Here is a 23,553-nt window from a genome sequence, read left to right as displayed (position 1 = left end):
TATAGAATTGAAGCCCTAATCTGTTGCACACCTCTAAACAAACATATTAACCTCCATGGACCCCATCTATAAATGGCTATAACCATCCCTATTCTGTCTATGCTCTTACTGAGCTGTGACTCAGTTTGACTCATGTGATTCAAATGAAAGCACCTGGTAAAGAGTAAAATCCAAATAGATACCTTTCTTAGCAATGCACTTAACTAACCATTTGCTCCTAATAGTCATCTTCTGTTAAATTTTAAGCTGAGAGAGGCCCCTGATTGAAAAACACATCAAGGAAAGCAAACCTTACCAATTGTGACATGTCTATGGGTAAAACCCTTCTACCAACAACAGAAGAACTCTGGGTCTAGCAAGCAGAATGGCAACCACAATATTCTCCATGCTTACCATCCTCTGCAACATTATAATCTTGGGTCCTAAATTTCTGCTTACAGTGAAAATGTGGATCAACCTTAGAGTGAATATAATGTAATCCAGGCAAAAGATGACTCGTCCGGAATACAGAGAGGTTTTATTAGAAGGGTGGAGCCTATGGAAGGAAGGAGATATTAACAAAACAGTACAAAATTTTGTGGTTTTTTTTAATTTCTTTAAAGATTTTATTTTTTTCAACGTTATGTTAGTCACCATACAGTAGATCACTAGTTTTTGATGTCATGTTCCATGATTCATTGTTTGTGTATAACACCCAGTGCTCCCTGCAATCCGTGGCCTCCTTAATACCCATCACCGTGCTAATCTATCATAACCAAACACAAAGAAACATAGTCAGGGCCCTGGGAGCTAGTGGAAACAGTCCAAGGACACCACCTGTCAGTCACTGGTCTTCTGCTCCTGTGGCCTCCAGGAGAGCAATGACAGAGCTTTCAGAGGTTCTTGCCCTTGAATCCTTCATCCTCCAACACTTCTACTGCAAGAACTCAGTCACATTACCACTGACTTCCTCACTCCCACAGCCCCTATAATGATCCCAATCCCCATCCTTGCCCAACCTCTTGGGAAGTGGCTCTGCCAGGTTTCCCCTAATGAGACTTCCCTCATTTGTACCAGATCATTTGGTTAGCTCACCCCCTGCTAATGTGTTTATTGAAAGCCTTATATGCCTTCTACCTGGAATTCTCTAGAAATCATGTGGTTCAAATGCTGAACCCGAGCAGAAAGGAAAATTATTGGAGGGGGAAATTGAGTTTTTACTCACTGCAAATTGCAGAGTGAGCATGGGTAGGCATATATATGAAGAGTCAGGCTTCTCTGCCAGAGGACATCATGCATACAGCTCAGGTATGACCATGAACTTCACCTTGAAGCTACCTGGGGAAGGCAGGCCTGAGGGAGGTGGGCATAGGCAATGCAAGCCATGGTTTGGGTGTGTCCCAATTTCTCTACCATGGGAAGTACACATTGCTTTTCAATGGTGATTCTAGATTGGTTTTTCTCATCCTATACTCTGGCTTTGAGAGACATTCTCCATAGCCAGCATCCGAGCAGAAGTACATTTTCAAAGATTATATGGCTCTCCTCAATTTCTAATCATCTCTCACAAATTCTGTATGCACCAAGTATAGATCTGTATGCATCTCAAGTATAGATCACCAGGAGGGAAAAGAGAAGAGATGCAACTTTATGCCAGCCAAGCTGTGTCTCAAAGAGGCCGAGACAATGGCGTTTGCAATAATCTCGAAATGGGGGCAGAAGGGAAACGGACTCATCTTGGACTTGAAATATCAAAGACCTCTTCTTCACCTACCCACCCAAGGAAATCCAAAAGCACCTGAAACTGGGAAAGGTGGTGAGGTCTACTTACCGAAATACAATGCCTGCTATGAAGTAAAAAAGCCCAAGTGTGTCCATGACATTCCACAGGTCAGTAAAATAATTCACCCCATTCATGTACCACTGCAGCACAGAAAGGGACAGAGAGAGAGCATCAGCAGCTGGGAAACATCAACTGGTTCCAGATTTCTTTTTTAAATGTTCACACATTTTTTTCCCGGATCCTTTTTGAGCCGACAGTATGCCCTACCTCATACCCTGTGATATTCCAGGGGGATTGGAAAGTAGGTTGCATGCTTGCTGTTCTGGTTATGCATGTGTTGCTGACAAAGTCAGAAAAGGGACACAGGCATCCTTACTGTTCTTTAAAAATGAACCGACAGACAGTGGGCCCAACCTGTGTAGGCAAATGTAGAATACCCAGGCTACCCAGTACAGTGGTATAAGCTGTGCACTGCACAATTCTAGAGGGTATTATCCATACTGTTGTCATCATAGATTTGTGTATTTATCATAAATACTTTTTGGCATGTGGCAATAAAACATCTTGATAAAAAGATTTTTTTTTAAATTTGCACACAGGGGTTGTGTGCTTCACTTGTGTGGGCAGATGTGTTTGCAGAAATGACTGACAAGAACAGTGTGCATCAGTGATCCTTCCATCATTTGTGCATATTGGCATGATTTCTCAGAAGAAGGCATGTCAGGAGATAAACAGAGAAAGGGCAATCCAGTAGAAGACCACATCTAGATAGCCTCTTGGTGTTCTGTCTGCTGGGTCTGGGGACCTCTGACCCTCTTGTTCATCTGTCCATTTACTGAGAGCCCACAGGATTCCAAATACCTGTGCTGGGCTCCTGGCACACTGGACCTCAGATTAAGTGCAACACAGATTCTCAAGGAAGCTATTGGCCCTGGGGCAAAGGTAGTCATTAGACATCCTTAAAATGAAACGTGGTCAGGACTGGAGGGGAAGTAGGACAAAACCCAAGGAAGCTCAGGTAAGGAAATCAGCATATTGCCTTGTGCGAGGCACGAAACCAATGCCAAGAAGTGTCATCAACTGAATCCTTTTGATTTCACTAAATGAACTCAGCACTATGGGTCCATCTGATACTCAAATAGCACGTTTCCTATTCTTTCCCCAAAAATAAAGCATAGGGAAACAAAAGCTAAGGAACTTGCCCGAGGCAGACAGCCAGCAAGTGGCAGGCTCACGGGTTCTGGGTCTCAGAGAGTTTCAACTTGTCAGCATCCCGCTGCTTCACTACAACCCACAGAAATCCTACAGCTTTAAACTTGGAAGGGATTCAGGAAACATCATCCATTTCTCAAGGAGTATTTCCTTTTCTTCATTTATAAATGCAAACAGCAGCTTTGGTAGACAAACGTGGTGAGGGCCTTATGCAATCAAGCACCAAGGAAATAAAATCTCCCAGCCCCAAGGTGACCACCCTTCTCTGTGGGATGGCTGAATGGGTGGGTCCCAAAACCGAGTCAGCACACCTCAACATCCACTGAGGTGGTCCCAGTCTCGCGGATTACCCACCAAGAACCATCTGCAAAATGAGAGCAAGTGGGACAGGCCCTACCTTCCACCTGTTCCCTCTAAAACCCTGGTCTGGGAGGTAGATACGTACAGGGCAAGCAGCAGCCCCAGCCCAGCTCAGCCTCTCAGAATCCTGGCCTGAGAGATGGAAAAACCCTAAATAGATCAGTTCTGGAGCTTGAAGGCACCACTGCAGTGAGAAAGCACTTTTTTTTTTTTAATGAATAGAAGCCTTTTTTATGAATGGAATGACAGAGATGGGCTATATTCATAAAATACAAAAAACTCATTTCACCGTATCTTTCAGGATTGGGGGATTCAATGAGCCCTAAGACTGAACCGCACTTTCCACAAAGGGATGGTGGAACTTGTCTCCTGTTACATAAATATCCACAACTTGATTACTGGACATTTGTACTTATGGACTGCCTTGGTTGAAAATTTCAACTTAGTTTATTACGTCTGCTCCCAGGGAAGGAAACATTAGGAGAGTATTCTTTGTGACACCCAGACATAACCTAAAACAGGTAACATCCTGTTCAGGTCTCTTTATCTCCTGACAAGGGCGAGTTAGGTTCAGTAAGAGAGCGCCAGGTCATCAGGGGAAAGCGAACTGAGGATTCTAGCCACTGGAGCCTGCAGCTGGAAGAGAAACAGCGACCCCGAGCGTCAGACTCCTTGAAGGAGGAGAATCTTGGAGGCCTTGTCCCACAGCCCGGCTCACAGACTGCAAGATCAGCTCTCCCACAGCAGAGCTGGGCTTGGATCCTCTCTCCCAGCCCTCAGCCCAAGGTGCTCCCATATCATTGCCTTAATACACAGGACTGCTAAATTAAACTGGTCTGTTCAAAACAATGTTTAAAGAAAAGAGAAGAAACATTTGCCTAAAGCTATATGCCTACATTATCACCCTCCCCATCACACATCATGCTTTGTAAATGTAGACAGACTAGAGAGACTCAGCCAGAACATGTGGGCCTCACCTCCACCTGGCAGGCCCCCGGGAATGATTGGGAAGTGCATTATCTTACCCATGCACCTCTGCAGCTCACTTCCATCCCCAGGATTCCTGCCCATCAGCCCACTGGTCACTACTCAATGTCCCTGCTCTGTGCAACACTGTACACTGCACCTGGACAACTCTGAGCACCTCACCTGGACAACACTGCACACTGCACCTGGACAACCCTGCACACGGCACCTGGACAACACTGCACACGGCACCTGGGCAGCACCACACACGGCACCTGGACAACACTGTGCACGGCACCTGGACAACACTTCACGCGGCACCTGGACAACACTTCACACGGCACTTGGGCAGCACCACACACGGCACCTGGACAACACTGCACACTGCACTTGGGCAACACTTCACACGGCTCCTGGACAACACTGCACACTACACCTGGGCAACACTGTACACAGCTCCTAGGCAACACTTCACACTGCCTGCCCAGAGTCCTTCTCCAAACAACATACACTTGTCCTGAGTCTCCTTTGAATAAATGACTTAGTAGTTAAATGTATATACAACATTGTATGGAGATGTTTGTGACCTAAGACTTCAAAGTTCACTCTTTCAAATCCTCTAGGCCAACGTCCCAGTAAACACACAACTCATTGTGCAGTGCTGTTCTCTCCTTGGAAGCTCCCAGAAATGACCCTGCCGACCCTGTTAACTGGGAGAAAGCTACATAAGGACAGAGGTATTTGTGTGTTTGGCTCATTGCTATATCACCAGCGTCTAGAACAGTGCCTGGCACCTAGTAGGTACTCAGTAAATAATTAAAAGGAATGCATGAATGAAGTGTTTGGCTTATGCCAAGACACATCTCCCTGTATCTTCCATCCAGGCCAAGCTCTGTCCTCTAAAGCAACCCAGAATAAGTCCTGTCCCCAGATCACCTGACTTCTTTCGATGCCTGGAGGAACCAAACAACAACTGGACTTTCACCTCATAGCCTTAGTGCAGTGAGGGAGACAGGGTCAGTCCCAAGACTCATGGAGAAATCACTGGGAACATGAATGAGGAAGGGGAAAAGCAAGAAAAGAATTTTTTTTCACCACCCATTGCAGGAAGCAACCACCAAGAGCAGCGTCAGCTCCAAAGGATACCTCGAGCCCCTTCCCTCCTCTCCCTTGCTCTGGCCTCACAAGCCACCATCGTGGCTCCCTCCATGCTCCCAGTCACAGCACAGCTCTGGGACTGAATTAGGAAGACCCTGGCTCATCAGCTCTTTTCTTAAAAAACATACACACACCTGCCAAAAGTACATCAACACCCTCCCTTGTGCCAGCCCTGAAGGGTCAAATTTGAGTAAGAAATAAACATCTGCATTAGGCCATTTCCATGCCACTCACTTCTGGGCAACAGCAGCATATGCATGAGGAGCTGGAGAAATGCAAAAGGACCACCCAGAGGAGCTGGTGCTGGACTAGACCCACAAGGTTACCGCATAAGGCACCGGGGCTTCCTGCTCCTTGCAATCATCTCTCACAGTAGGGAGATGCCCATTTAGGAATGAGGAACCAAACGATCAAAGAAATTAAGTAAGTTATTACCATACTGTCTATGTGCAATTTCTGCCAGCTTTTTTGTGCCCAGTCCCATTCCCTCTCTTTCTCTCAGTCTCTCTCCCTGCTTATTTATAAGCACCCGTGGCTTCTTTCCACCCTGGGCTATGACTTCACTGTTATGTGATTCTACTCAGTGACTGCATTTAGGGTGTCGGGCTGGTCACCTGATGTGAAGAAACCAGAACCATGGGGTGTATTGCTCAAGTCTCCACAAACTCCATGCCTCTCCTGGAATCCTACACTGCTCCCCGGAACGTGAACCAAAGCCCACAGAGCTCAGGGACACGTGACTCAAGCCACCAGGGACCCCTCAGAGTCCTGCATGACCTCCTGGGGGACCCCTCCAGCTCCACCTGCTTCCACAGGCCCAGCAAGGCTCTGGAAGCTGCCTCACCACAGGATGGATACTTCAGCAGAAAGAAACCACCCCCCACCCCAGTCCAAAGAGAACGGAGCTCCACCCCCTCCAGCTTGACAAAGCCTGTAACCTCACCATTTACTCCCTTCCTCTGCAAAACCTGCACTGGGAATGTTGTCTTTTTCTCTTTGCATCTTTGGAAATGGAGGACAAAGAGGAAGGTAAGATCTCAGAACCCAGCCACACCAGGATAAGAGAAGGGAACACACATGACCTCGTGCAAAGACAGTTCCTACAATGGCTTTCAGGAGAGTCCCAGTAGAAAAGGTGCTATTCCCTTACTTCCTCACATTGGCCTGGGTACATTCCTGCTTTAAATGTTGAATCTCCTTGCATCTTTTCTTCTCTCCAGCATGATATTTTCACCCATTGGCTGCTGACACACAGTAAATCAAAGGAGAACTAGCAAAAGATGACAGCCAGGAGAAAGAGACTATATGGAAGGGTTATGGGACAAACTGTACCCCCCAAAATTCATACACTGGGTCCCAACCGCCATGTGTCTAGATAGAGCTGTGACCTCACGAGCCAGAAAGTGGGGTCCTCAAGAGGCTGATGGGAGGTCACAGAATCCTCCACCCATCAGCAGGGTCCTGCCCTGAGGGATAGTTGCTGGAGACAGAAAGCCCGTATGTGTCCATGCTCAGCACTGACTTGTGTCATTTGTCTTGTTCTTCCTCCACCTCTATGCCATCTCTATCCCCCATCTGTACCTTCTTGGCAGGAGAAGGCAGATGCAGGGCACTGGTGCCAGGACTCCTCCCAGGCCCCCTGACTATCGCACATATTGATAATTGATCAAGACACTCTCCTGCTGAGAACGGAAAAATATCAGAACCATCCTCAATCCACAGCCCCTGAAAGCCAAAAAAAAATGTCTATCAGACTTGGCATGATAGTTGAAAGCAACGTAGGATTCCTACACTACGTGGTGACTCTGTGAGGTCAAGTATAGCATTCCGTGCCTCCCCCACCCAAATTTCTCATAACACCTGTCATAGTATCATGTAAACATCAGCAATGGGTATGATGTTGGATTTGGGCTCAGGAGGGACAACAAAAGTGACAGTAATAGCAGTGCTCAAATAATCACTGAGTCCGAAAAGATTTTCTGGGATGACTTTTCATAATGCTCTAGGGACAGCATCATCCTTCACTCTCAACATTTATCCCTCTAACAGTGACTAACTGAGCACCTGTTATGTGCCAGGACTGGGCTAAAGTTTTGGGTTCAATGGCAGGGAGAGACTGCCAAAAAAGCAGATCCCAAAGAAACTGCAGAAAAGCACCATGAATAATTCACACACACTCCCTGAAATCCACAGGGACTTATATGACTTTCCAACACTGTCACTCTGACACACTGGGCATTAAGATGCTCTTAGCTTGAAAGTGCCCCCCCACCCCAGCTCCCCTACCTCCCCTGGTGATGGTAATGGCAGGAGTGGGTTACAGTCCAAGGTTGATCTTCTCTTTGAACACCATTCCCAATTCTGAAGTAATTCATTTCCATCAATTAACATTAATCAGCAAGGAGTGAGCTTGGTGCTAAGAAACCTCACTAGAGTGCTAAGATGTTGAAAATGCGTCATTTACTTTAGAAAAATCATGACTTTGGAGCTTCAGAAGCAACTTCTGTTCCTCATTGGCTCTAGGGAGATGCCACCTGCTGAGGAAAGAAGGAGGTGTCTCACATGGGGACTGTCCTACCTGTCTCACTTCATCACAGAACAGGACAAAGACCAGTGCGTAGAGGACCAGCTCGGGGGAGTGTGGCACGGAGTGAAAATCCATGAGCAGCACATAGGCAAAGAGCAGGAGGAAGGCAATGTAGAAGACTACGTTCCAGGCAAAGACCACAAACGGGGAGGTGAAGAAGGCCACATAGTACCAAAGGATCTTCTTGTGCTTGTCGATGGGCTTCTTCCTGGACCAAGAGGTGAGAACACTGTCATCGCCCTCTAGAGCATCATGTCCTGCAGAATCTGCAGTCCTCCTCCTGAACATGGATGAATCCAGACCCACGGCCAGAGGCAGGGGAGCCAGAGCTGCCTTCTGAGACCAACCAGGCCAAAACTCAGCCCCTGACTTTCCAGGACCAACAAATCCAAGCTCTGCCTTGGACACTGAAGACATACCTCCACCGCTACCTATTTAAAAATCAAAACCAGGAAAAGCCAGAAAAGATCCCCAGCCCTACTGTGTAGGGATTCTCACGAATGTCATAAATTCCAGGCTTTATAACCCTCTACATAAGAACATGTACACACACACACACACATACACACACACTTACACATACAATCATGTGTCTCAGTTTCATACCTAAAGGATACAAAGCCACAGCCAACCAAGGGGATAATAAACAAACACAGGATAATCTTCCAGTTCTTGGTGTCTCGGGAAATCTCTCCATACCATTGCTTGGAAAGAAAATTCTACAGGGAGACAAAGATAAAGGACATGGGTCATTATTAATGCAATGAAATTCAGGATGGTATGCAACCTCTCTTCCCAGCCCTCGCACCCCCTCAAAATAAATAACCCTCCAAATTAAGTCTTCTCCTTTGGTGTTAGTTACCTGGAGTCTACGGGCTATGATAAAACCATTCACAAGTCTGTTTGATTTTCAGTCCTTTCCTAACTTGGGTTCTGTGAACTTTAAAATAGAGGTTGTATGAGGCCAAATTCCCTAAAGCCATGAATTTTAACCACCTCTAATTCTTCTTATGTAAGTTTAAACAAGCGTCTTTCTGGCTCCTTCCTCCTCGCTGATTGCAAATGCACACACCCGTCCAGTGCTACCTGCAGGAACCCCAGGACTCATTGCTGGAGGCCGACAGGTGAGAGGAACAGGGCAACAGCTGGCATCTCAACATCAGCGGGAGTTGAAATGCAGGAAAACGCTCTTCCCAGACCACCAACCCCGGAGAGATGGAATGGGGCCTCCCACGAAGGTGGGAATTAGAAACCTCCGAGACCCACACTTCATGGCAACACAAAAGGGTGAGCATAGACTCGTCCACATCAAAGAAACACACAGCTCTCAGAAACGGCCCTGTTCGTCGGAAGGGGACTGGCGTGGATGCACTGGCTGGGACAGGTAGGGCCCCTGCGCCACACCAGACCTTCCCTCTCCCAGAATCTGCTTCTTCCAGGGAGCCTGCCAGGCTCTGCCTAGGCTGCTGAGGCCAGGCGTGTGCTTGGCCCTTGAGGGGCAGCCCCAACAAAGGACAAACTGCTCTTGGTGGGTCAACACCAACTTGCTTGCCACACCACAAGTTCAATACAGTCCCAGGAAGTCTCCATGGGGTTGAGCCCTGCAGAGCACAGTGGCAACACTTAGCACACCCGTGTCTGCTTCCTTCCCTCACCATTCTCACTGCCCCAGCGCCCACATGCACTTCCTAGGCTCACCTTCACAACAAAGAATTTAAATCCTCGCTTTGGGGCCTGCTTCTCAGGTAGCCAAACAAAGACAGGTAATACCCAGCCTTCCTCACTCTTCTCTCCTGCCAAGGTGGAGGAATACATCAAGTGGTATCACTAGCCCCCAGTCATAGGAGGCTCTCCCCTAGCTGGGGTTCCAGAGCCACCAGCGACACCTGACCCCAGGCAGTAGCCTGCACTCAGGAAGCCAGCTCCCTGGTCCTATGTGTCTGGCCATGAGATTTCTCTGAATATTATTGAATTGGTATCTGGCTGAAACCGCTGGGACCGGTAAGCTCGGACAAGATCAAGAGTCAGCCTTCCCCAGACCCCAAGCTCTGTGGCACCAACAAAATGGGGCTTGGGGCCAAAGGAGCTGTGAGCAGAGTGTGGCCCTCCTTGGCCTCCAACTCAGCCCTCCAGGCAACCCTGATCCCAGTGCCAGCCTCAGTTCAACACGCTGATTATTGGCTTCATGGTGTAACGGGAAGTCCACAAAACAATCAACATGGAACCAACTCTCAGTTCTTCCTTCCTAGCAGTGCAACCTAGAGAATGTTCCAGAACCTCTCTGAACAACTGAGTCCTTATCAGTAAAATGAGATGACCTCCACTTCCACACATGCTATGAAGATAAAACACGATCATGTACACCATGTGGTGACAGATAAGTGTCAATCCACCCACATCTTCCTACTCCTCCCCGCTTCACACCAGACCCCTCCAACCGGGATTATGGGTGGAAAAACTCCCCTCGGCAAGCTGAGACACCAAGTGCAAACCACCGTTAGTTTAACTCAGTGGAGGAAACCTCTGGGCTGGCTTTACTCCATTTCATGTTGGTTCCTCTAGTGCCATTACTACCCATAATAACTATAACAGAATGCACTGAAGTCAAGGGCTGCATCTGTCACATCCTATCTCCCCAAAACCCCCCAGCAACCCTTCCTTTACAGACAAGGGAACTAAGGCTCAGAGAGCTTGTGTGCCTTGGTCCATCACCACACACATAACTGGAGACACAGTGGACTGAGCCCCAGGTGTGGGATCCAGCAACCCAGCCCCTAAGTATGGTGCCGTACTGGGTGCTTGGTGGAAACCCCAAGAATGCTCTTTCTCCTGCACTGTCTCTTGAAGCAAGGGTCTCTACCAAAGCCTATGTGCTGCCATCTCCTGGAACGTCCCTCAATTTTCCCTTCTTCGGTTCTTTTATCAGAGGTGAAGTTCTGCTTTTAGCACTCTCTTGTTCAATGCCACAAAGAGCATCTGATGCAAAGGGCCCATCTCTGGAGGTGATGTTTGGTGACTACACGCCGTTTACCTGGACCCCAGGCTGGGCGATGAAGTGCTGGTCCGTGGCCTCCACCGCCAGCTCTAAGCAGTTGCTTCCGCCCCAGGCTTCACAGGAGTACACCAGCAGCTGCTCCGCCAGGTCCTCGTCACTGCTGTAGCACTCTGTGAACAGCTCTGCGGGGACACGGCCACCAGAGGGAGGGAAGCCAAGCCGGAGGCAGAGATGGCAAATACACAGACTGGGCCTGCCCCGCCCCCATGACCCAGCCCTGACTTGGTGAAAAGCCTGGTTTCTAAAAGGCATAGAGAATGCCGGCATGGCGTCATCCTCCTCCGCTGAACAAAGGGGGTTTGGGGGACACCACGCCCAACGCAGCTCCTGATAGCTGCAGGTGTCTGTAAGTGCCCACTGAATTGAGCTACATGGAACACGGGGAGCTACCCCCCTTTTGTGGGGCTCAGCCCTGGGGAGAGATGCAGACCCGCTGCTTCCTTTCCCAGAGCAGCTGATCTCCCTTCATTTACATTCTCTGCCTTGTGGTGAAGGCTTTTTGCCTCATAAGGCACCATGCGAACCAACCAACGACCAACAAGTGTAAGAAACACTGACCTATTGTTTTAAAGGTGTGCTTACACATGAGACCTAATGCTAGAAATTGAAGTATAAATCCTCCCGGGAAATTTTTTAAAAAGTCAAAATACTTGAGATCCATTTTCTGAGTTTAATCAGAAATTAATAAAAAATCTTTGAAATGTAATATATTTTAAAAAGTGATTGGACACCCTTTTGGCAACACAGAGAAGCCAAATGCACGAGACTTTTTTTTTTTTTTTTCATTACACGAGACCACAAAGTTGTGTGCATTTTGCAGCTTGCCCCATTGCAAACTGAAAACTCCCAAGTGAGAAAGGAAAAACTGAGCAGGCCCAAACTCTTTGTCATCGGGAAACAACTGTTCTGAGTTTCTCACGCTCCTGCATGGTCCAGACTGTCTGGGCAAACCACACTGACAAGCTTTGTTCAAGGATGACTGAACAGCAAAGAGAAGACAGACATTCCAGAAGGGTAATGCTTAGCAGTGCCTCTCTCCCATCCCATTCCAGGTAACGAGCAATCACGCCCTGGAAGGGAGCATGGGCAGGTCACCTGCAGCCCCAGGAGAAGCCCCAAGTCTCCTAAACTTTGGGGGAGCTGCAGGGCAAGCAACAGAAGCCTTTAGTCATGTCACTCCAGGGGAATGAAGTCATGGGGAACCAACCCAAGATGCTGCTCTGACTGCTGCCTGGACCCTTGGTAATAAACCATCTGTGTCCCTGACCCAGTGGCGTAGGGTCTTCTCTCTATGAAACAGACAGGCTAACTTGATACCAACTAACAGGTAAATATCTCAGATCTGGGGGCGCCTGGGTGGCTCAGTCGTTAAGCATCTGCCTTCGGCTCAGGTCATGATCCCAAGGTCCTGGGATCAAGGCCCACATCAGGCTCCTGCTCAGCAGGAACCCTGCTTCTCCCTCCCCGACTCTCCCTGCTTGTGTTCCCTCTCTTGCTGGGTCTCTCCCTGCCAAATAATAAATAAAATCTTAACAAAAGAGTCTCAGATCTGTCATAGTTTCTCAAAAGCATCCAAAAACATTCCTTCTCTGCCCCCAGACTGTGGTGCTGAGTTTCTTAGACCTAGCCTGTGTGTGGCCCTGGTGGTTGTGGGAGGAGACACCCACATTATCCTGGGTCCATTCTTGGAAACATCAGTAAGTGGCACGGCTGAGGGGGCCTTTGGCTTCTGCCACAGCATGCACACCTGTGATCATGTGGTCTGCAACCCCTAAATCATGCCAGAGAGGGGAGCCTGGACATGCCACTGACCTCTGCCACCCGGCCTATGAGTGCTACAGGTGCATGTGTGCCTCCTACCATGTGGGCGCCCACTGTGGTGGCCCATTCCTGGAGACTCACCAACTGCACGGGTCTCATACTCATTGGCCAGCTCCTCAGACTCCCCTGCGGCATTGATGTCATTCTTCACCTTGGCCAGAGTCTTCAGAAGCTTGCTGGCTCCCAGGGCTGCCAGAGTGCAGCCCCTGGTCTTTTAGATGGGTGGATAACGTTAGTTAATTCATAATTCCCTAAAGTGGTCAAGTCAACATTAATGTCAGGTAAGGACAAACTCTTGGCAAAAGCAAGAAGTGGTGAAATCTGAACCATTCATAATGACTCAGAATAAACTTAGCAATGTACACAAGACAGTCTTGGCCCTGAAGATATAGTCTTGAATGTGGAATTAGCATATAAAAAGAAAATATCAAGATAAATGTTGTGAGTTGTTGGTAGCGTGAGACCTGACTGCCTAGCACCAAACTGTGGCAGCTCAAAGAGGGGAAGAGTGGCGGAGGACACGGGAGAGCTGATGATGTAGTTAGTAAGACTGTGCTCATGAACTCTATTCTCCATATCCAACTTTATGTTCTAATAATGGAGAAGGTAGCTTCTACCCAACTGAACATAAACCATTATGTGCTAAATCACAAGGAAAAAAATCTCAATATATTCCCCAAAGCAGAATTTATACAAATCCTACTTCCTAACGCAATAGAGCTAGAAATTAATTTTTTAATTAAACTTAAAAACTGTCTCCACTTAGAAAACACATACACACACCTGAGAAGCAAGGGCCTACTGGGTTGCTCACCAAGCATAGCTACCTTCCAGGGACCTCCCCTCTCAATCATGCCTCCATCAACATGGAAACAGAGGCAGACCATATTCACTTGACACAAGACATCCTATTTTATTGATGATGCCTTGGATTAGGCATGTGAGTTTTGAGGTCAGAACAGCCACAACGAAGTGAGCATTTGGGGTAAATTTGGCACAGGCCTAGACATTTACCTGCTCCCAAATGACCTTGGAGAGTTCCTTCTTGTTCTGAAGAATGGCCCAGATGAAAAGTGCTTGCAATGGGTGCCGAGTGATAGGAGACACGTCCTGCAAGGAGTTAGAGTATGTGGTCAGCATGCAAATAGAATATCCCCTTAGTAGATGCACTGCATAGGAATGAAAGCAGGTGTCAGGATGTCCCAAGGGAGCACACCAAGCTTAGTATAGGAATCCAGTTCAATAGCACAGTGATGTGATTTTCATCACTGCAACTTACCGGGTAGGATAATTTGACAAAAATCTCTTACCTGTCATAAAAGACAACGTATGACTAGACAGAAAGTCACAAAGGGTAGAAACATGTGCCAACAGCAATTTAAAAACTAAACAATTTCTGGAAGGTTGAAGAATTCCTCTCATCACATAAATCTGTTTCTCATCTTAAAAAGTCGCTCCAGGGTGCCCCGGTGGCTCAGTGGGTTAAAGCCTCTGCCTTCGGCTTGGGTCATGATCCCAGGGTCCTGGGATGGAGCCCCGCATTGGGCTCTCTGCTCAGTGGGGAGCCTGCTTCCTCCTCTCTCTCTCTCTGCCAGCCTCTCTGCCTACTTGTGATCTCTGTTAAATAAATAAATAAAATCTTAAAAAAAAAAAAGTCGCTCCAACTAAATTCTAACTTTCCTACAGCTTAAGTTCAATAATGACAATGTAAAACTTTGCTTCTTTCTTTGGAGCATTGTTCAAACTTTTGATTCCTCATACATGCGACGGCTGCTATTCAGAATTCCCTATCTTCTGATGGAAACTTTTCAGATTGAAAACAACATCTTGGGGCGCCTGGGTGGCTCAGTGGGTTAAGCCGCTGCCTTCGGCTCAGGTCATGATCCCAGGTCCTGGGTTCAAGCCCCACATCGGGCTTTCTGCTCAGCAGGGAGCCTGCTTCCTCCTCTCTCTCTGCCTGCCTCTCTGCCTACTTGTGATTTCTCTCTGTCAAATAAATAAATAAAATCTTAAAAAAAAAAAAAAAGAAAACAACATCTCTATTCCTTTTAAACTCCCCTACAGGTTTACCAAGATCCAAAATGCTTTAGGAAGAATTATGGATACTGCAAAGGGTTTTAACACAAATAGCATCAAACAGAAGCTTTTCTAAAAAGTTCCAATTCTTTCAAACAACTAACGCATTTAAATTTTTTTAATGCACCCACATACATGCATTAAAATCCTAAAATTATAGGAGATAATGACCTCATTTGAGTTTTCACAGAAGCAACAAGAATTTGAGATATGTGGTTGATTTGAGGGGTGATCCCAGGAAAACCCATAGGATAGTGAGAAAAGAAGATGGGAAAAGAAGGAACCAGTGGAAAGGGTGTGTTATCAACAAGTCATCACAGTCAGTAACTAGAGATTACTACCACTAGGGAATCCTGGGAGCCAGTGTAGAACACATGCCTCAGAATTAGCTCCTCCAAGTGGGGAGGGAGCTGGGGTATTTATACACCAACTGCTGGTATTGACAGGACTCCGACCAGAACAAACCTTCAGCAAAGAGCTGCAGGTGCAGGCATTTGGAAACTTGGCCTGCCGGTGGTTGAAACACAAAGACCTGAGAGAATTCAGGTTGTACCTCCACAATAGGCTCCCAGATGGAAACCTGGATTATCCCTTTCAAAATATTCACTACCCCTTTTATCTACAAAGGAAAACTTGGCCGACCTTTACATGGGCAATTGATCACACCCAACACCAAAAGACTGAGACATGAACAGGGAGCCATTCATTTGTCCCTCTTCCTTGTCAGATGCTTTCAGAAAGTGTGAAAGGAAAACTTGGCCAACCTTTACATGGGCAACTGATCACACCCAACACCAAAAGACTGAGACATGAACAGGGAGCCATTCATTTGTCCCTCTTCCTTGTCAGATGCCTTCAGAAAGTGTGTGTGCCACACTGAGATTTGCAATTAAGAAAAACCGCAACAATAATTTGAAGTATAGCACAGAGCTTAGAGCAAGATATCTGACTACACACCAGGTAGACTCATTATCTTAAGTAAAGGCAGTAGCAAAAATTAACAATGCCTACATGCTACCTATTTTATGGCAATAAGGGAAGAAGTGGGAAAGATGGAGGTCAAGATACTTTTTGTGGGAAGACTCAAAAGCAGACAACCCGCCCTGGTACATACGTGAAATTCTACATCTATGTCATCCCTGCTACTTCTGTCTTCCTTCCGGAAGCCTCTCCGAAAGTTAGCCACCAGTTTCCAAACAAATGTGAGGAGGGCATCATTATATGAATTCTTGGCAATCTGCAGGTTCCGGTAGACGAGGGTGCTGAAGTGGTTGGAGAAGAGTTCAGTGAGGACGTCGTTGGTGAGAAACTTCCGCAGGTTCAATCCGTTCTCCAGAAAGAGGCGGACAAACTTGGGCCTGTCCTTTATAAGAGCCGTGAACATGACTTCTTGAAGGTCTGCAGACTGTGGAGAAAGCAGAGAGGAGACTCAGACCCCATGGCCAGCCAAGGAAACAGAAAGTGTTTTCTTTCTCAATCACATCACATTTCCAGCCACAGAGTAAGAGTAACTTCAACTTCTCTTTTAATCCTGTTTGGGAAATAAATTTTATCTTTACAGCTCTGACACAATGTTGGATCATAGTTCAAATGGACAGGGAAGTGGCAAGGCAGAGTCTTTGAAGTTAGCCAGATGTGGGCTTGGAGGTGACCTGGCCTCCTGCTACTGTAGAGGAGAGATAATTACTCAGGGAGAATGTTGGTCAGTAATTCATCCCAGCGCATGCAGGAAGCACCCGGGACAGTGTGGCTCACACCATCTCTCTGAAGTCTACAGTAGACACTGACTGTGAACCGATGGCCAGCCTGTTCACTCTGCACCTTGGGAGCTGTTCCTTCTAGTCACGTACCACCCTGCCAAGGGCTGTCACGTTACATCGCAGTCAGTCACTGGGACCCTTGACAGTTACACTTGGGTATTATTTATTTTTACCTCCCCTTTCCGGGCTCCCTGATAAACCTATCCCATAGGAGCTTATTGAGACTCTTATTAAAGATGATTAGTGTTTACCTCAGACACAAATGAGTGGGCAACAGCCCACACTAACTTTCACGTCTTTCAAAATACACCTCAGAGTTGGGTTCAGTCGCCAACATTACCACTTAGAAGGTTCATAAAAATCCCCACATCGCCAGCATCGATTTAGGAGGGAAAACCAGAAACCCTGACAACACAGACAACCATCATCTAGAACCAAAGGGCAGCTGCTTCTGGGACCTGGAGTCTCTAGTCCCCAAAATCCCTGTTACTACACACACATACACACACACACACACACACACACACACACACTCCTCATTACTGTCCACACAGCCCACTCCACTCCTGATGCTTGCCTGACCCCCACTTTCAGTGAATATCCTCTGCTAAGAACAGCACTGTTTCTGCCTCACGATAAACTCCTGGGGATCACACGTTGCCTAGACAGGAATTGTCAAGTGTCTCGTAAGTCCCTACACTGTCATCCAGGTGGGGTAGGAAAGGAAAGGGGTGGCTGCCCCACGGTGGCAGAAGGGAGCTGCACCTTCTCCCCAGTCCTCAAGGCAAGTGTCCCATTGCCCAGTATTTCCCATATCCTTCTAGATCATTTGCCTCTCCCTTGGTCACACACTGAACAGGGCAATGGGCCCCAAACTTCAATCAGAGTCACCTGGAGGGCTTATTAAAACACAGGTTGCCAGAGACTTCTTAGAATTTCTGCTGTAGCAAGTTGACATGAGGTCTGACAATTTGTGTTGCTCTCAAGTTCCCAGGTGATTCCCGTGCCACCACCGGTCTGGGTGGTGGGAACCGCTGGCATATGTGGAAAGAGAAAAGCTTTGCAGTCAGACACATCTTGGTCTCCGGATCCTGGTTCTACCATTTCCTAATGCGTGACCTAGAACAAGACTGTCTCCGAGCCTCAGTTTGCTCGTCAATAACACAGGCGCTTGCTGGGGTGAAAGAGCTAACACAGGTCAAGGTCTTTGCAGAGATTTGAGGTCAGAGAAGGCCTTCCAAAAAATATCAGTAGCTCTTGATCCACTGGTACCCAGGGAGGCCTGGATTATTAACCAGCAGAATGAGATCATCCCTGCTATGGGTTGGTATGGGAGGGGCAAGTAAGCTAACACCACGAACCTGCTTCGTGCACTGTAAAAGCTTACACAAATATCACCATGGTTTCAAAAGCTTTTACCCGTTTTTCAACAAATACTTACAGAGTGTTTCATATGTGCCAATGTCCTAAGCGCTTCAGAAACATGATCTGATAATCATTCTAACAGCCCAATCAGGAAGGTAATGCCCTGATTCTATGACCATCACCTCCATTCTCAGACGAGCGGTGGTGTGCGGGTACATGTTTAACAACCGCATCTCTGGGAGAAGATCATAAGCCCTGATTTGTGATACCTGCCAATTCCTGTGGTGCAAATGCTCCCACTGTGTCCCATTTTCAGCCACCAGTGTGACCTCACTGAATGCAGAATTGGGAACAGACCTGGGGAAGCACCCACTTCATTGGCTGGTATTTCCAGCATGAAGATACAACAGATATAAATAACTTCCAGAGCATGCGTAGTAGCAAATGTTGTAAAATAATTAGAAAGTGATGCATTTTGACTATTTCTTGCCTTTGTTTTTAAGTTTAAAAATTTAATTCTGAGTTTATATAATTTAATTTTTTAGAATGACTGTATTTAACAACTGACTCATAAAATCTCTGAATCCTTAGCAGTCGGCTCGTGCACTCCAGTATGAGCTGACTCCAACACACCACCTATGGGGAAATTGGGGTACGGAGAGGAAAAGTGACTTGCAGAGGCTAAGTCATGCAGAGGGGCTGGGTCTGCAGTCTGTTCTCTTAGCCATTATGCCCTTTACACTGAACTATCTTCAGTAGAGTTAATACAATTAGATGTACCATTCAATATATGCTTAAGTTTATGTTTATTTGCACTACCAGACCTTACTTAAATAGAAGATCTCACACACAAGGATTAATTTACAAATCAATTAACTCGATCTACTTATAATTCTACCCTCTCTCTACTTACTAAAGCCTTGCAGCATGCAATAGGGTTCATTCTACCACAAAGACCAAACACAACATAATGTTTGCTAAGGGAATGAATAATTTAAAAATCCATACACCATTACTTTATTTGCATTACATTATTAAAATTGGTAACATAGTCATATAAACCAAGTCTTCATCTGATTCTGCAACGATGGGCCTAAAAGTGTTTTTCTGAGCCTCATATTCAGAATGAACGTCATGAGATACACGAACTTTCCAACCTTCACATACACATATAAAATTAAATAGATTCTCACTGCCCACTGATGACTTAGACTGATCTAAAAGAGTAGAAGATAAAGCACCATACAGCCTCACAGATCCCAGGGTGACAGGTTGTAATTCTTACTACTGAACAGAGCTCCTAAGGCTGATTTTACTTGAGCTGTACACAAGAAGACACTGCTAAAAAATGTTGTGCTATATACCTCTGATCAAATTAAAAGTAAAAAGAATCAGTCTACTGGAAAAAACACATAACTTTATCAGAAAATACAATTTCCATATTGGAGGTGATTGTCTGGCCAAGAGTCTAGAGTCTCTAGCTCTAAGACATTCACTGTGTGTCTTCACTGAATTTCTACTTTTCCCTTACGAATCTCACTGCTGACAACCCTTTTATCACAGGTTGGCTGGGGAGATGGGGCAGGGAGCAAAATGAGCACTGCTGTCTTGTCTAGAGGTAGTCGAACTACTTCTGATAAACCCCTTTCAGCCATCGTGTCCATATTGTCCCCATAAGTTGTCCCCATCCGCTCCAAGGAGGGGGTCTGTACCTCTGCACCCAGATGGAGAAGCACCTCTCATGTTGGGACCATGGGCTGTGAACGCTGGATGGCGTTAGTGGACTGACATTCTCTTCCATGAGTTCTTTTGTTATTATCCCTTGACTACAAACCTACTAAGTCCATGCGAATGTCCTATATATACTACGGATGAGGAAAGTGATGGTTGGCACCAGAGGGGACAGTCCTCTGCAAGATCTGGTATTGAAGACCTAGGAAGAAGTGAGTCAGACCTGACACAGGTCTAACCCAGGAGAGCTTTTTTTACCTCCCATCGGCGGTCATTGGTGAAGATCTCGTCACTGGCGAGGTCCAGTTGGTTCCACTCCAGCAGAAGCTTCAGCTGCCCATTCCAGTTATCCTTATCTTGTTCATTGGTGCTAAAGGCTGTAGGAGGACAGGGGAAAAAAGCAGCTCAGCAGAAAAAAGAGTCGGAACCATCTCATGGCCACTTGTAAGGCAGATTCTAAGCACATTCCCTTCGAATCAGACATTCAGAACTGTCATTTTACTCATTCTTCTACATATTCTTTATTTTACTCACTCTTGTCCATATTCTGCATGTCCTAAAGCATATAAGGAAGATCAACTCAAACCATAATAATATCTTTCCATTTCATACCCTAATGGTGCAATTGTGCTATGTTGATATTTTCCATAGATTCAAATTCCATGAATGTTGCATTTTAAGGACCATATCAGACTTATATAACTCTATCTGAGTCTATGAAATAATGAGCCATATTATAAAAATGTTCTAATGTCTTTTCCAGAGCAAATATATTCTGTATCTATGTATCTCTACAAATACAATCCCTTTTTAATAAATACACTTACAACCAGATTTCTGGCAAACGCAATAAGAATAATTCTAATAAATAGTTAATGCATAAATCACATTTCCTAGTTCCTTTACCCTAGTCTGCATACCTTACGTATACTAATCAGGTGGCTCGACTCTACATGGTCTTTGCCAAGGATCAATTTACTTCGGGTAACCTCCACCTTGGTGGATTTCTAACACAGCAAAGATCACAGATGAGAATTTCAAAACAGGTTCATTCATAAACTTCAGGAAATGTAAATTCCTGAAACTGAGTGCAAATTTATTTGTGTGAAGGTGTGTGCATGGATGCACATATACGTGAAACCCTAGGACAAAGGCCTATCATAGCTTTTTCCACCTCCTGAGACTCGGATGAAATTTTAAAAAACTGTTAAAGACAGCACTTTGGAGAGTGCTGGGATTATATTTGGCCAGTATTTTAATGACATAAAAATTCTTCTTCTATTAAATACATTCAACCAAGGAGGTTAACTCAGCAGGCCACTCGTAGTTATTCTGGCTTCCAATCTGTGATAACCAAAATTAAGTACGAGATTATATTTCAATAAAGCTGTTCGAAAAATAAATGCAGGCCATTAGAAGCCACAGAAAGCAACACAAAGCTGAAACTTCCAGAGGAGCTATTTTTACTCACCTTTATACAAAGCATAGGAAATAGCATTGCTCACAATTTCATCCCCAGCTTCTTCCATTTTAATAACTGTTAATAGGTGAGAACTTTCAAGAATTTCTTTGAGCTGGCAAGATTTAAAGAGCACAGTTAGGCAATTGATTTCAGGCATAAGGAGCAAAAACATCTCTCTTTTGGTGAAGAACCTTTTATTCCATTCTTTTTTGAAGACTGCCTATAGGGGTGATCCAGACCCCCCCCCACCTACGGTGCCTGTGCCCGTAGCGCCAAAGCTCTGAATTGGAATAATAAGTCCTTAGCCACAACGAGAACAAAGTACTGGTTGAACAAGTGCAACACGTGAGAAAAAGTTCCTATTGAAGAGCTGAGACTCAGGGACTGGGGTGAGTGTAAGTGCATGTGTGTGTGCATGTGTGAGTGAGTGTGTGTTTGTGAGTGTGTGTGTACAAGTGTGTGAGTGTGCATATGTATGTGAGTTGTGCATGTATGAGTATGTGCATGCATATGTGTGTTTGCATTGTGAGTATGCGTGTGTGAGTGTGAGTGTGCATATGAATGGGAGAGTGTGCATGTGTGAGGATGCATGTGTGTGTGCATGAGTGAGTGTGCTTATGTATGTGTGCGCATGTGTGAGTGTGCATGAGTGAGAGTGTGTGTGAGTGTGTGTGTGTGTGTACACACGCACACACGTGTCACCAAGCCAGGCACATGGTAGGTACTCAATTTTTGAATGAGTGAATAAAGGAGAAAAGAACAACAGAAAGCCACAGAAACCATCCAAGTGTGGTCAGAAGGGCTTAACCCGTGGGAAGGAGAATTCCAGTGCAAACAATAGCCAAGAGGACTTGGTGACTAGACAAAGAAATAAGGAACTTGTTGTTATCCTTTGTGATATTTCTGTAATATTTCATTTTTTAAAAGCTGATCCCAAGGCTTCAGATGTCATTGAGCTTGGCCAGAGCTTACTGAGACAGAGCTCCTCTAGAGGAGGTTGCCAGCCTGGTTTTGGTTAACTGGGCTCCAGGTCGGGGATAGGGGCCCAGCAACATTTGAAAACAAGGATCTGGAACTACAGAGAGTCTCGCCTGGGCAGGGGGACAGAGGTCTTGGGCCAGGGTGGGAGGGTGGAAGCCTGGAAGCCATGCAGCAGATAAGACCTTGGATTTGAATGTTAGGAGGGACCGTTCGGTCTGCATTCTCCTGGGAAGGCAGTGCTGGAGATTTTCGTTCGTGGATGCAGCATCCAGGAGTGACCAGGAAATAAAGGAAAACCACAGGATGCACAGTGAGGGCAGCGGGAGGGGGAGTGTGAAGGGAAGGGCCCTCTCTCCATGTGGGCAGCCCTAGTTCAAGCAGAAGGAAAGGGGTCCAACTAGAAATGACAGGCAGTGGGTGGTGGGGCGCCTGGTGGCTTAGTCAGTTAAGCATTCTGTGTTTGGCTCAAGCTGTCACCCTGGGGTCCTGGGCTCCAGCCTAGCATCAAGCGGCATCCGGCCCTGCATCCAACCCCACATCAGGCTCCCTGCTCGGCAGGGAGTCTGAGTGTCTCTCTGCTCCTCCCCTGCACTTGTGCACATGCTCTCTCTCTCACTCTGTCTCTCAAATAAATAAGTAAAATCTTTATTTAAAAAAAAAAAAAGAAGGGAAAGGGAAAGGAGAGGGGAGGGAAAGGAGAGGGGAGGGGAAGTGTGGAGAGAAGAAAAAGGAAAGGAAAGGAAAGGAAGGAAGGAAGGGAAGGGAAGGGAAGGGAAGGGAAGGGAAGGGAAGGGAAGGGAAGGGAAGGGAAGGGAAGGGAAAGGAAGGGAAGGGATGACTGGTAAGAGGGGTCCATGTCCCAAGAGTCTGGGCACAAGTGAGGGTGGACAGCACAGAGGAGGTTTTCCTTCCAAACAAAAAGGAAGAAGGAGAAAGTAATTGATGGGACCCAGGGACAGCTTTGGGGAACCCTATCTGGTCTCCCACCCTGACACCTCCCTCTTTCCTCCTTCAGCCCTATCCCTGCACTGCAGCCAGTATGAGTTTTCCTGAACACAACTCACCACATCTTCATTCTGTTTCAACCTTTTAGTGACTTCCCATTCCATTTAAACAAGACCCAAACCGCGAAACAGTGTTCAAACAGCTGCATGGCCTGGCCCCTCATAAGCTCTCCAGCTTTCACTCGAAAACTTCTACCTTCACTGACTTATTCCAGGGCCTCAGGTAGGCCATGCTTGCCTCACACCTCAGGAC

General features: G+C 46.4%; 1 protein-coding gene across 3 annotated transcripts in view; it reads right to left on the bottom strand.

Annotated features, from left to right (window-relative positions):
* Positions 1–23,553, bottom strand: part of TRPM8 (transient receptor potential cation channel subfamily M member 8) — a 97,643-nt gene that overhangs the window by 27,063 nt on the left and 47,027 nt on the right. For all 3 annotated transcript variants that reach the window (XR_007126097.1, XM_047722946.1, XM_047722947.1), the window contains exons 10-19: positions 21,325–21,427; positions 20,112–20,230; positions 16,112–16,402; positions 13,936–14,031; positions 13,003–13,132; positions 11,077–11,222; positions 8,652–8,764; positions 8,037–8,253; positions 1,811–1,902; positions 394–535 (exon numbers count right to left, since the gene is read on the bottom strand). Coding sequence is in view for 2 of the 3 variants with exons in the window: in XM_047722946.1 (XP_047578902.1) it covers positions 394–535; positions 1,811–1,902; positions 8,037–8,253; positions 8,652–8,764; positions 11,077–11,222; positions 13,003–13,132; positions 13,936–14,031; positions 16,112–16,402; positions 20,112–20,230; positions 21,325–21,427 (1,449 nt within the window). In the remaining variant the exon portion in view is untranslated. The remainder of the gene's footprint in view (positions 1–393; positions 536–1,810; positions 1,903–8,036; positions 8,254–8,651; positions 8,765–11,076; positions 11,223–13,002; positions 13,133–13,935; positions 14,032–16,111; positions 16,403–20,111; positions 20,231–21,324; positions 21,428–23,553) is intronic.

This window comes from Lutra lutra, chromosome 3 (genome assembly GCF_902655055.1).
Source record: "Lutra lutra chromosome 3, mLutLut1.2, whole genome shotgun sequence".
Taxonomy (NCBI): Eukaryota; Metazoa; Chordata; class Mammalia; order Carnivora; family Mustelidae; genus Lutra; species Lutra lutra.
This window is presented reverse-complemented; position numbering and strand designations above follow the sequence as displayed.